Below are 13,704 nucleotides of genomic sequence, written 5' to 3' on the forward strand. Positions count from 1 at the left end.
CATTGTCCATTTGGAAGACCCATTTGTGACCAAGCTTTAAATTCCTGACTGATGTCTGGAGATGTTGCTTCAATATACTCACATAATTTTCCTACCTCATGATGCCATCTATTTTGTGAAGTGCACCAGTCCCTCCTGCAGCAAAGCACCCCCACAACATGATGCTGCAATCCTCGTGCTTCACTGTTGGGATGGTGTTCTTCAGCTTGCAAGCCTCCCCCTTTTTCCTCCAAACATAACAATGGTCATTATGGCCAAACGGTTATATTTTTGTTTCATCAGACCAGAGGACATTTCTCCAAAAAGTACGATCTTTGTCCCCATGTGCAGTTGCAAACCGTAGTCTGGCTTTTTTTATGGTGGTTTTGGAGCAGTGGCTTCTTCCTTGCTGAGCGGCCTTTCAAATTATGTTGATATTGGACTCGTTTTACTGTGGATATAGATACTTTTGTACCTGTTTCCTCCATCATCTTTACAAGGTCCTTTGCTGTTGTTCTGGGATTGATTTGCACTTTTCGCACCAAAGTACGTTCATCTCTACGAGACAGAACGCGTCTCCTTCCTGAGTGGTTTGATGGCTGTGTGGTCCCATGGTGTTTATACTTGCGTACTATTGTTTGTACAGATGAACGTGGTATCTTCAGGCGTTTGGAAATTGCTCGCAAGGATGAACTAGACTTGTGGAGGTCTACAATGTTTTTTCTGAAGTCTTGGCTGGTTTCTTTTGATTTTCCCATGATGTCAAGCAAAGTTTGAAGGTAGGCCTTGAAATACATCCACAGGTACACCTACAATTGACTCAAATGATGTCAATTAGCCTATCAGAAGCTTCTAAAGCCATGACGTCATCTTCTGGAATTTTCCAAGCTGTTTAAAGGCACAGTCAACTTAGTGCATGTAAACTTCTGACACACTGGAATTGTAATACAGTGAATTATAAGTGAAATAATCTTGTCTGTAAACAATTGTTGGAAAAATGACTTGTGTCATGCACAAAGTAGATGTCCTAACCGACTTGCCAAAACGATAGTTTATTAACAAGAAATTTGTGTAGTGGTTGAAAAACAAGTTTTAATGACTCCTAAGTGTATGTAAACTTCTGACTTCAACTGTATCTTCATAGCCTCTGTGGACTGTCTCATTCAAACTGCCTTTTGGTTTTATTCATGTTTTTTTTTTCTTCCTCAAGCACATCATGGACCGCGTCATCACAATCAAATTCCCATAAGAGTTATCACTGCCAAAACAAGTTGACTGATAAGCTGCTAAGGGAAGACCATGAAGAATTACTGTCCAGTTGAGAATATTACCCATGTCTTCTTGGACTATGCCTGAATCATGAATTTACAAACATGACGAAATCCTCATTTCTAAACATCCCTACTTAACTAAACCTGATGCAAAGAGGATTAGAGTTGAAGCATTGTGACTGTGTCATCGCATAACACTGAATTGTATGCAGTTTCAGGACAAACCGCTTCGTCTTACGGCCTTTGTTTCCACCCTGTTTTAATCTTGTGGTGACTTTCCTCTCCTCCGTGTAGTGTGTAATTCTGCATTGTAGTTAGGAACGAGGAGTAAGAGAGGAACAGAAAGCATCATGTGCAAACTTGAAGTGAAGCAACCCCTTCACCGTGTATCTCCATCCCAAAATAGGTCTTACTAGTGATGATAGTACATGTAAATTACATATGATATTTATGGATCATGATGAAGCCCTAGACACCATTTATGTTATAATACCGGTAAACTTGCAAATCGTGTGATGTGACTGTCCTCCCTGTTACTTTAAGTGTTCTTTCTAATAGTTCCTACTGTTGTGGGAGGGAACGATTTCAAAGTGATATACAGTGCATTTGGAAAGCATTCAAACCCCTAGACTTTTTCCCAAAAAATGTACGTTACAGCCTTATTCAACATTTTTTTATTCTTATCAATCTACAAACAATACCCCATAATGAGAAAGTGAAAACAGGTTTTTAGAAATGTTTGCTAATGTATTAAAATTAAGAAATACCTTATTTACATAAGTATTCCGACCCTTTGCTATGAGACTCCAAATTGAGCTCAGGTGCATCCTGTTTCCAATGGTCATCCTTGATGTTTCTACAACTTGATTGTACTCCACCTGTGGTAAATTACATTTATTGGACATGATTTCGAAAGGCACACACCTGTCTATATAAGGTCCCATAGTTGACAGTGCATGTCAGAGCAAAAACCAAGACATGAGGTCGAATTAATTGCCCGTAGAGCTCCGAGACAGTATTGTGTCGAGGCACAGATCTGGGGGAAGGATACCAAGAAATGTCTGCAACATTGAAGGTCCCTAAGAGCACAGTGGCCTCCATCATTCTTAAATGGGAGAAGTTTGTAACCACCAAGACTCTTCCTAGAGCGTGCTGCCCGGCCAAACTGAGCAATCAGGGGAGAAGGGCATTGGTCAGGGAGGTGACCAAGAACCCGATGGTCACTCTGACAAAGCTCTAGAAGTTCTTCTGTGACCATGGGAGAACTTTCCAGAAGGACAACCATCTCTGCAGCACTCCACCAATGAGGCCTTTATGGTAGAGAGGCCAGACGGAAGACACTCCTCAGTAAAAGGCACATGACAGCCTGCTTAGTTTGCCAAAAGTCACTTAAAGGACGCTCAGACCATGACAAACAAGATTCTCTGGTCTGAGGAAAACAAGATTAAACTATTTTGCATGAATGCCAAGCTTCACATCTGGAGGAAACCTGGCATCATCCCTATGGTGAAGCATGGTAGTGACAGTATCATGCTGTGGGGATGTTTTTCAGCGGCAGGGATTGGGAGACTCGTCAGGATCGAGGCAAAGATGAACAGAGCAAAGTACAGAGAGATCCTTGATGACAACCGGCTCCAGAGCGCTCAGGACCTCAGACTGGGGTGACGGTTCACCTTCCAACAGGACAACGACCCTAAGCACACAGCCAAGACAATGTAGGAGTGGCTTTGGGACAAGTCTCTGAATGTCCTTGAGTGGCCCAGCCAGAGCCCGGACTTGAACCTGATCGAACATCTCTGGAAAGACCTGAGAATAGCTGTGCAGCGACACTCCCCACCCAACCTGACAGAGCTAGAGAGGATTTGCAGAGAAGAATGTGAGAACTCCCCAAATACAGGTGTGCCAAATTTGTAGTCTCAGCCAACGGTGAGTCTCAGCCAAAGGTGCTTCAACAAAGTACTGAGCAAAGGGTCTGAATACTTATGGAATTGTGATATTTCCTTTTTTTTTTATATATATATTTGCAAAAATGTATAGAAATCTGTTTTTGCTTTGTCATTATAGGGTATTGTGCATAGATTGAGGGGAAAAAAAGAATAAGTCTGTAACGTAACAAAATGTGGAAAAATCCAAGGGATGCTTGTTAAAACATTGTTTGACATTCTGTATTTATCCTTTAAATGGTTCTGTCCCATTTGTTGCCAATTATATTTGATGTCATTAAGTATGAAGGAAAAATTAGTTATGTGACTAAAATACCAAAGCATGCAAGGTTTTTTGAATGCTCTTTAAAACTTCTTCAGGATTGGTGGCTCCCCTGCGGGACAGTTGAGCTAACGTAGGCTAATGCATTTAGCATGAGGTTGTAAGTAACAACAACATTTCCCAGGACATAGACATATCTGAAATTGGCAGAAAGCTTAAACTCTTGTTAATCTAACTGCACTGTCCAATTTACAGTAGCTACTACAGTGAAATAATACTATTGGCTGAGGAGTGCACAGTTTTGAACATGAAAAGTTATTAATAAACAAATTTTCACATTTGGGCAGTCTTGATACATTTTGAACAGAAATAAAATGGTTAATTGGATCAGTCTAAAACGTTGCACATGCACTGCTGTGATCTAGTGGCCAAAATCTAAATTGCACCTGGGCTGGAATAATACATGATGGCCTTTCTCTTGCATTTGAAAGATGATTGTACCAAAAAATACAAAATACGTTTTTTTTTTTTTGTATTATCTTTCACCAGATCTATTGTGTTATATTCTCCTACATTCCTTTCACATTTCCACAAACTTCTAAGTGTTTCCTTTCAAATGGTACCAAGAATATGCATATCCTTGCAAGAGGCAGTTAGATTTGGGTATGTCACTTTAGGCAAAAATTTAAAAAAGGGGGCCAATCCTTAAGAAAATGTAAAGTTTGACTTTTGTTTAGTTTGTGTGAAATGTATTGTCTTTATTTAATAATCTTCTGACAGATTATTAAATAAATGTTATTGCTTTGACTACTCTCTTCTAAAAATGAGACATGTCCCAAAGCAGCAATGAAACATTTTATTTAATACATCAAATCAACAATACAGTAGGCATAGGCAAGATACTTTTGGACTGAAATTTTGTTTCGGATAATGAATTCATTTACAAACACCACGGAAATGTTAACTGATTTTAATTTGCAATGTGTTCCAGAACCCGGGAGTGTAAAGGTTAAAGTTTTCTAACCAAAACCAATGTGAGAACTCTATTTGATCTGTATCACTGAAGTGTTAGATTGCACAATAGCAACGTACAGGTCATTTTTGATTGAGCCGACATACTGTATGCAGTGTTTACCGTGAATGCGCTCTCCGCTAACGTAGATTGCTTTTAAATCAGGCTGTAGCGCTGAACTTACGCAATACGGCTTGAATGGAGCCCTAAGTCAATGTCCCCCACTTAGCATGATATTTCGTGCTAAACAGCTACATGGTAAACCACATCTTGTTCCATAGCATTTATTATATGCCACTAGTCAACGATGGGCACAGAGATGATTTATACCAGTTTCTTCTTGCTCAAGAAAAACTAAATATAAAAGTCCTCCAGTTGATGCTGACAGCATAATTCAGTTTAGCTGATATATTTCTCGAAGGGGTTTATGTAGACATGTTGTTGATGTGACAATGGTAGTTATGTCTATGTATCTGTTAAAATTAGACACCCCTGGGTGGCTGTGAGATGTAATTTGGAGCTTGATGTTTCTGGTTAAGCATAGGAGGCAGCTTTCATTAATTTGTTTCCTCTTGTTTACCGCTAACACAACTTCACACATTTAATCAAATTTAACCTTTTACACCAAATTTGCCTCCTGATGTCCTACCCTGAAATTGACAGTTCACAAATATACATGATTTTGCACTTAAGGGCTATTGTCACGCAAACACCCAATACCAAATTGACCCCTATGCACTTGTTATCATCTAGCTCCACTTCACCCTCCGGTAGACTAAATGGAATTTTCACCATATTGTAATCCTCACACCTCTCCACAAGTGCATAGGGCAGCCTGGGTTCCTGAAAATACTCTGCTCGTAGAATATGCAAACTAAAAATAATTTATACTCTTTGGATGACTGATTTTGCTCTGGAACTAAAGTTTGTAGATTCACAAGAATATTAGCCCTAGTGTGGAAAGAGCAGTTCGTCACACATGCATTGGTTGTGTTCAATCTGAACAGGAATACAGGTTCCACAGCCAAATTCACTACCACTATTCTAAATATACAACACGGCACTTTACAGCCAGCCCAACTGTTTTTTCCCCACTAATCAGTTCTGAAAATATCCGATTGTGATTGGTCAAAACAACTAAATTTGGCTCCCATAGAGAGGGCAAATGACAAGGACACTTGTTTCCAGTTTTATTGCAGCAGGCACTTCACAACAAAATCCCCCATTGTTCAATATACCCCACCCTGCATACCAATTAATTGAATCTCAATCTCTTTATATTAAAATGTACTTCTGTCTGTACAAAAATGACAATGAGAAAAAAAATGAAATACTACACTAACATATCAGACATACACTCGCAAGCACACTGAATGTCACACACACACACACTGGTATAAAGGTACAGTACCACTTAATGTACACCCTTCCTTTGACCGGCCATGTTCATGTCTCTTTTCCTTCCTTTCCCCACCCTCAAAGAAACATGCTGATGCTTCTCAATGGTATTAGAACAGAAATGCAACAAAGAACGACCAAATAACTCGTGATAGGGTAAAAATGATAATCCTATACATGAACACATATCCTTTCCTAAATTACAGCTATCCCATACATTTTGAAACTAAAAATAAATGTTCCCTTTGTGTTTTGTCTTTAACTTATGTAGTGTAAGGGTTTTTTCAGTAAGAAATTGTGATAATCTACTTTCCCTTCCACAGAAGGCAGTCACTCCTCTTGCCAGTGGTCATCCGAGACACTCCACGTGATAAAGCCCCTCCCTTCAAACGGTCTTTCGGGCCGTCAGAACTCGTACGATTGACCCTAAGCCCCCAACTGCGAAAGCCTGAGTGAAGAAAGAGGGGAAGAAACAAATGATAAAACACAGGTGGCACCTTAATTGGGGAGGACGGGCTCATAGTAATGGTTGAACATGGTTTTGGGTTTGATACCATTATGAGCCAAACTCCCCTCAGTAGCCTCCTGTGCATCATATTTCCATGAACATTAGATGAACTAGAGTTTAAAGATTGCACAAGTTCAGATATAGCTTTCACACCTTTTCGTGCCACTGTAGGAGAATGGCACTGCTATTGTCGGAGGGCTTCTCGAAGCCTCTATATATGTACTTCATAAGCAGGTCCACCCCGCTTCTGTCAAGAGACTTGACGGCTGGCTCAATATCACTTGACTTAAATGATGTCAACACTCTCAGCACTATTGCCAGAGCCCTTTCCTGAAAGACAGAACAAGACAGCAAGAAAGTATGTTTACAAAAGTTATTTACACCAGTGCAGATTCCCAAGAGAGGCAACGTGTTTGGGATTCTTGCTAAGCCTCTCCAGCAATGAGCTAGCATTCTAAACCAATGTTAATATAGACTACAAGCACACTTTATGACCAACACTATGTGGACACCTGCTCGTCAAACATCTCATTCCAAACTCATGGGCATTAATATGGAGCTGCCCCCCCCCCCTTTTGCTGCTGTAACAGCCTCCACTCTTCTGGGAAGGCTCTCCACGAGATGTTGGAACATTGCTGCAGGGACTTGCTTCCATTCAGCCACGAGCATTAATGTGATTGGGCTCGCAGTTACCATCCCAAAGGTGTTCAATGGGGTTGAGGTCAGGGCTCTGTGCAGGCCAGTCAAGTTCTTTCACACCAAACTCGACAAACCATTTCTGTATGGACCTACGCTTGTGCACTGGGGCATTATGATGAAACAGGAAAGGACCTTACCCAAACTGTTTCCACAAAGTTGGAAGCACAGAATTGTCTAGAATGTCATTATATGCTGTAATGTTAAGATTGGCATTCACTGTAACCAAGGGGCCAAGGCCAAACCATGGTAAACAGCCCCAGACCATTATTCCTCCTCCACCAAACTTTACAGTTGGCACTATGCATTTGGGCAGGTAGCGTTCTCCTGGCATCCACCAAACCCAGATTTGTCCTTCGGAAAAGAAAAAAAAGTTTCCACATACTCCATAGTCCGATCGAGCTTTACATCACTCCAGCCGACGCTTGGCGATCTTAGCTGCTCGGCCATGGAAACCCATTTCAAGAAGCTCCAGACAAACAATTATTGTGCTGACGTTGCTTCCAGAAGCACCATCGAGAGCATCACTGCCTGGTATGGCAACTGCGCGGCCTCCCACCGCAAGGCACTACAGAGGGTTGTGCGAATGGCCAAGCTTCCTACCATCCAGGACCTCTATACCAGGCTGTGTCAGAGGAAGGCCCTAAAAATTGTCAAAGACACCAGCCACCCTAATCATAGACTGTTCTCTCTGCTACCGGAGCGCCAAGTATAGGTCTAAGAGGCTTCTAAACAGCTTCTATCCCCAAGCCATAAGACTCCTGAACATCTAATCAAATGGCTACCCAGACTATATGCACCACCACCCCTCTTTACACCACTGCTACTCATTGTCAACTATGCGTAGTCACTTCAATAACTCTGCCTACATGTACATACCACCTCAAATAACCGGTGCCCCCGCACATTGACTCTGTACCGGTACCCCCCCCTGTAAATAGTCTCGCTATTGTTGTTTTACTGCTGCTCTTTAATTACTTGTTACTTTTCTCTTACTCTTGTCCGTATTTATTGAAACTGCATTGTTGGTTGGGGGGCTCGTAAGTAAACATTTCACTCTTCATACCAGTTGTATTCGGCACATGTGACTAATAAAATTTGATTTGTGTTTGGAACTCTGTAGTGAGTGTTGAAACGGAGGTCAGATGATTTCTACGCACTACAGCACTCAGCAGTTCCGTTCTGTGAGCTTGTGTGGCCTACCACTTCGCGGCTGAGCCGTTGTTGCTCCTAGACGTTTCCACTTCACAATAACAGCACTTACAGTTGACCGGGGCAGCTCCAGCAGGGCAGAAGTTTGACGAACTGACTTGTTGGAATGGTGGCATCCTATGACGGTGCCACATTGAAAGTTATTGAGCTTTTCAGTAATGCTTTTCCAATGCCAATGTTTTCTAAGGTCGATTGCATGGCTGTGGGCTTAATTTCATACACCTGTCAGCAACGGGTGTGGCTGAAATAGCCGAATAAACTCATTTGAAGGGATGTCCACATACTTTTGTATATATCGTGTACCTTCCCACAAAGTTACATGAATTTCAGATGAAAGTCTTGGCCCCTCACCTTTATTGCTGGATTCTTAGTGTTGAGAGGAGGGTTCCGCAGAGCAAGCTGAAAAGCTGTCATCGTGTCTCCTGTGCATTAGTCGGTTAAGGAACTTAACACCGTCTATTGCCATATCCTAAATAGGTTTGAAAGGCAGGAACATTGTACTTCTCCACACCCCCCCGCCCCGCCCCGCCACCAGAGGCAAAAGAAACACACACCTGTTTAGGCGAGGTGCTGGCTAACGGAGTAAGAAAAGGAGAGCCTCACTGGGCGCTCAGATGCAATCATTTCAGAACCAATGTTTTGACAGACAAGCGGTCTTCATCAGGGTATAATGACAACCTAATGCTGGTCACTAATTGATATACATTTAAAAGACACACAGGTGCCTGCAATCATAGCCGGGTGTGGCTTGATTTCATTGGTTGAAATGGAAGAAAAAAAAAGCAAACATCCCACCATATAATCATAGAAACAAACATTTACAATGGATAGCAAAAATATAATAAGAAGAATGGCTTCAGATTAAAAGTCTACATTGAGACTAAAGGGAGCAAGGGTCTTTAAATGAAAGATCCTGGTGGCATCTCATTTTAATAAATTGTCAAGGTCAACCCCTCTCCTAGGGAAGGTTATGTGTTCAATGCCGATATACCGAGGGGACGAAATGGAGTGGTTTGCTTCTAAAAAGTGGGCTGCAACTGGGTACGTCAAGTTTTTGCAGCTAATGGTGCTACGATGCTCAGAGATTCTTTTCACCAAATCAAATTGTATTAATCAAACACATATTTAGTAGTTTTAGCAGTAGCTAAGTGGTTCTGTTCCTAGCTCCAACAGTGCAGTAGTATCTAACAATTCACAAATCTAAAAGTAAAAAAAAATATTGGGACGAGCAATGTCGGAGTGGGATTGACTAAAATACAGTAGAATAGAATACAGTATATACATATGGGATGAGTAAAGCAGTATGTAAACAGTGGCCAGTGATTCCATGTAAATAGGGCAGCAGCCTCTAAAGGTGCAGGGTTGAGTAGCCAGGTGGTAGCCGGCTAGTGAGAAGCTGACCGACATCACAGAGGGTGTTGATGCCATTGCCACTATCTAATGTGAGATCCATTTCAAGAGCTCCCTGAGGTGTCTGATCATACACAGCCGGTTCCAGCTCACCTGACCAGAGTGGTACCTCAAATGTGAGGAACAATAGCTAACAATAGCCTCAAGCAAATCCTCTACTGGTGTCATTGCCCTGAATGTGGCTCACTCGAAATAAACATCCCTCATAAGAGGGCCATGAAGAACCTCCTGACACCCTGCAACTCCTGTCTCACCCAAATCAAACGGCATAGTGATTCCCTCATTAACAGTGCAGCAGCTGCTGGTGCTTTGCATGCTAGCTATAGACAACTATGTTTAGACATAACTAAGTTACCTAGCTAACGAGTAGCTAGAGACTCGGGTTCCGATAGCTCTGGAGGGCGCCCTGGTCTGGACCAGCGCTAGGATAGTTCAGCCAGGGATATCCTCCAGGCATTGGCTAACTAACAACCTAAACCGATATAGTTGCATAACATCAGCTAACTACCTAGCAAGATACATGTCAACACGAGCAGAAATTAAATGAGCATTTTGATTTGAGTTTAAAACAAAATCCATTATCAAATCACATCGGCTGTTAGCAAGCTAGCTAGCACATTTAGCTAACGAACATGGGGGCATGAACGTAAAGGATATATCCTGATGAGGTTGTCTATCTCCGTGGCGTCCGGTCCCTGATTATCGACAGCCTCATCGTGGTCATCAACGAATTTGTTCTCATCAAATTCATCTATGTCGAGTTTCCTGAATCGCGACGAAAGAGTGTTTTTCGCCATCAGAAATAGTAGCTAGCAAGCTAAAGCTAGTCCTACACACAGCGCTGTTGCGTCAACGCGAGCCAAGTACAGGGTACTTGCTCTGGATCGGTTCTCCTGCTATCTAGCAACCACCGTCTTCGCTAACGGTGTTCTGATTGTAATTTGTCTAGATAATATTATCTGCCAGTGTTACACACATTATTTCACCACCATGTACCTAGCTAACTCGTTTGACACGCAATAGTGTTGCCTAAATTATTTTCACTCAGGTGAAGCCTGTCGTCACTTCCGAGTCCAATATATATTTTTAATCCTTCACAATAAGAGTACTGCTGTCATGACTGGGGAGTAACAGTAACGGATTACATTTAATCAGTTACATGCAAACCAATCACAAAAAAACTAATTGTAATCAGATTAGATTATTTTACAAACTGGATTATTTATTGGATTACTTTTAAATTCAGAAAGGAGAAGAAAAAAAATGACACCACTCTGTTTTCTCAACTACCTTCAATGCAGCATTGAAAAAAGGTACAAGTTTAAATTCGTTGCACCTGAGCAAGTCTGACTACAAGTCAGAGACCACTATGATGATACAAGCGTTTCATGGATCCTTTTTGTAATCTTCTAATGCCTCAAGGGGAAAGTCATCCAAAAGTAATGGAAAGTAATCAGATAACGTTACTGAGGTTGTATTCCCAAAGTTACGTTACTGATTACAATTTTGGATAGGTAACGAGTAACTTTAGCAGATTACATTTAGAAAGTAACCTACCCAACCCTGGATAGTGCAGTATACAGTAGTACACCATTGTCATTCTAAATTATTCTAGTCATCAAACTTAATGCATTTCGATTTTTGTGGCCAACTAATGGAATGAAAGGCACAACCCTGAGGCGTGTTCAGTACGACAGAACGGTGTGCAAAGTTGAATTTAACAGAAACAGTGGTGGCCCAGAGGGAGAAAGTGTTTGGAGTACTGCAAGAGTTTTGCGATTTCAAATCGTCACATCCAAATTGATCAGGTCACACCTCGCCACACCCACCAAATGGGAGCAAATGTACCCCAAAAGCTGTTGCATCCAAAACGGGGAAACACGTAATTCAGTAAAAACTGTCACGCAACGTAGCAAACGTTGAACTGAACACACCCCTGATTTTGTGTTTGTCTATAGGCCTTCGCTATTCCTCCCTAGTTCAATTTATGCTTTTCCTCTGGTTGGCTGTGAAGTTGAGTAATGGGGCTGTTGGGAAAATGTAGCATAAGTTACCACTCAAATTCATATATTGCGTTTTGATACTCCATTTTAGTCTGACTGCAGAATTACTGATCTACAAATCATCTTGCAATCCAAACGGATTCTCTTAAATGCACTCATTGACCGAACTATATGCCTATGGATGCAAGAACCCAGACTGACAGTCGAAAGATTAAAGTGACAACCAAAGCATGAAGTGGAGTAAAACAACCGTAGCCTATATTTTTTGTTGTTGTTACTAATAGGATGAACATTTTAAAGATTTCTTCAAGAACCGATATTAAAGGAGCCAAATGTACCCTCATGTTCGAGGGGATACACCTGAGCAAGGTGCTAATGTTCACATAATGAGTTTGGGTACAAAGATGATTTACATATATCCTTGATTTGGCACAGCACCGTGATCAGGCCAATTTCATCAAACATGCTGTGTATGTTTTTCAAATTTTGCTAGGTTATTCTAAAATGTATTCAATATTTTTTTCCAAATCTACAAACAATAGCCCATAATGATAAAACAAAAACTGTTTAGACTTTTTTTCAAATGTGTTAAACATAAAAAACATACCTTTTTACATAAGTATTCAGACCCTTTGCTATGAGACTCAAAATTGAGCTCAGGTGCATCCTGTTTCCATTGATCATCCTTGAGATGTTTCAACTTGATTGGAGTCCCCCTCTGGTAAATTCAATTGTTTGGACACGATTTGGAAAGGCACACAGCTGTCTATTTAAGGTCCCACAGTCTAGATTTGATTGTTCCTGGGTGTTGTCGGCCATCATCAGCACCGGCCTGTACCCTAAATGCCCTAAGCACTCTCCTGGCCCCTTACACAAATTCAAGTCTGAATTTGTCCTGCTAGGTGACCTAAACTGGGACATACCTGACCTAAAGCAATCAATTGGTTTGCTGTCAATTGTCAATTGGTATAGAATCAGCTTGATCCCCTCTGTCAGACGCTTGGACCTTCATTTTTATTTTCAGTGGTATTGTTAACAAACACGCCCCCATAAAGAAAATGAGAATTAAAAACAGGTTGAGCCCCTGGTTCGACTGTGATCTGGCAGAGTTACTCCACCTCAAGAATTGCATTTGGCGAAAGGCTCGGCACACGTATACTAAGGCTGACTGGCTATCGTTCAGGCAAATGAGAAATAAGTGTACTCAGGCTATCTGGAAGACCAAAGTTAGTTACTTTAAGGAGCAGTTCTCTCTCTGTGGGTCTAACCACAAGAAGTTCTGGAAAACGGTTAAAGACCTGGAGAATAAACCCTCCTCACAGCTGCCCCATGTCCCTTATTAATGTTGATGATGTGGTTGTTACTGACAAGAAGCACCTGACTGAGCTCTTTAATCACCACTTCATTAAGTCAGGATTCCTATTTGACACTGCCATGCCTCCTTGCCCTTCCAACATTTCCTCATCTCCCACCCCTTCTAATAGGCTGACCACACTGCTCGGGTCGTGTGCACGAGCGTAGCAAAATAAATGTAGAAATCTATGTCATTCAATTATTGCACCCACACTGCTCGCGCGCGTCAATAAGCGTCTGCGTTGCCAAGGGCTAAAATAGAACTCAATCCTATTTCTGATGCAGATCGCGCTGCAAGTCCTGCATCTCCCATCTCCTCATTGGTTTATAGAAGCAGGTACCCACGTGCCATCTCCTCATTGGTTATACCCACGTGGGTGATTGAAAGACGAACTGTTTTGCCGATCGGTGTAGTAATACTATGAAAGTTTAGATGCCAATCACCATATAAGTTCAAAGATGAAAAAGCCTGGAAGGAGGAGAGATGACTAGAATCTATTCGGTTGACCGTTTTATGTGTGGATTAATTGTAGGAGTAGAGGTCCTTGTGCATTTCAGGTAAAATAACAACTCAGTGTTTATATCCCGGGACAAATTAGCTAGCAACAGCAAGCTAGCTAAATAGGACAAATTAGCTAGCAAGTGCAAGCTAACTAT

At 41.5% G+C, this 13,704-nt stretch overlaps 1 protein-coding gene across 1 annotated transcript; it reads right to left on the reverse strand.

The window, feature by feature from the left end:
- Positions 1-4,296: 4,296 nt before the first annotated feature.
- On the reverse strand, positions 4,297-10,746 carry LOC110509525 (actin-related protein 2/3 complex subunit 5-like protein). The gene is made up of 4 exons (XM_090227340.1): positions 10,348-10,746; positions 8,633-8,704; positions 6,527-6,703; positions 4,297-6,313 (listed from the first exon to the last, which is right to left on the reverse strand). Exons 1-4 carry the CDS (start codon positions 10,486-10,488, stop codon positions 6,251-6,253), a joined length of 453 nt encoding a protein of 150 aa, XP_090083466.1. The 5' UTR covers positions 10,489-10,746; the 3' UTR covers positions 4,297-6,250.
- Between the last annotated feature and the right edge of the window lie 2,958 nt (positions 10,747-13,704).

The sequence above is a fragment of the Oncorhynchus mykiss genome, chromosome 29 (assembly GCF_057628025.1).
Source record: "Oncorhynchus mykiss isolate SJ-2025 chromosome 29, ASM5762802v1, whole genome shotgun sequence".
Lineage (NCBI taxonomy): Eukaryota > Metazoa > Chordata > Actinopteri > Salmoniformes > Salmonidae > Oncorhynchus > Oncorhynchus mykiss.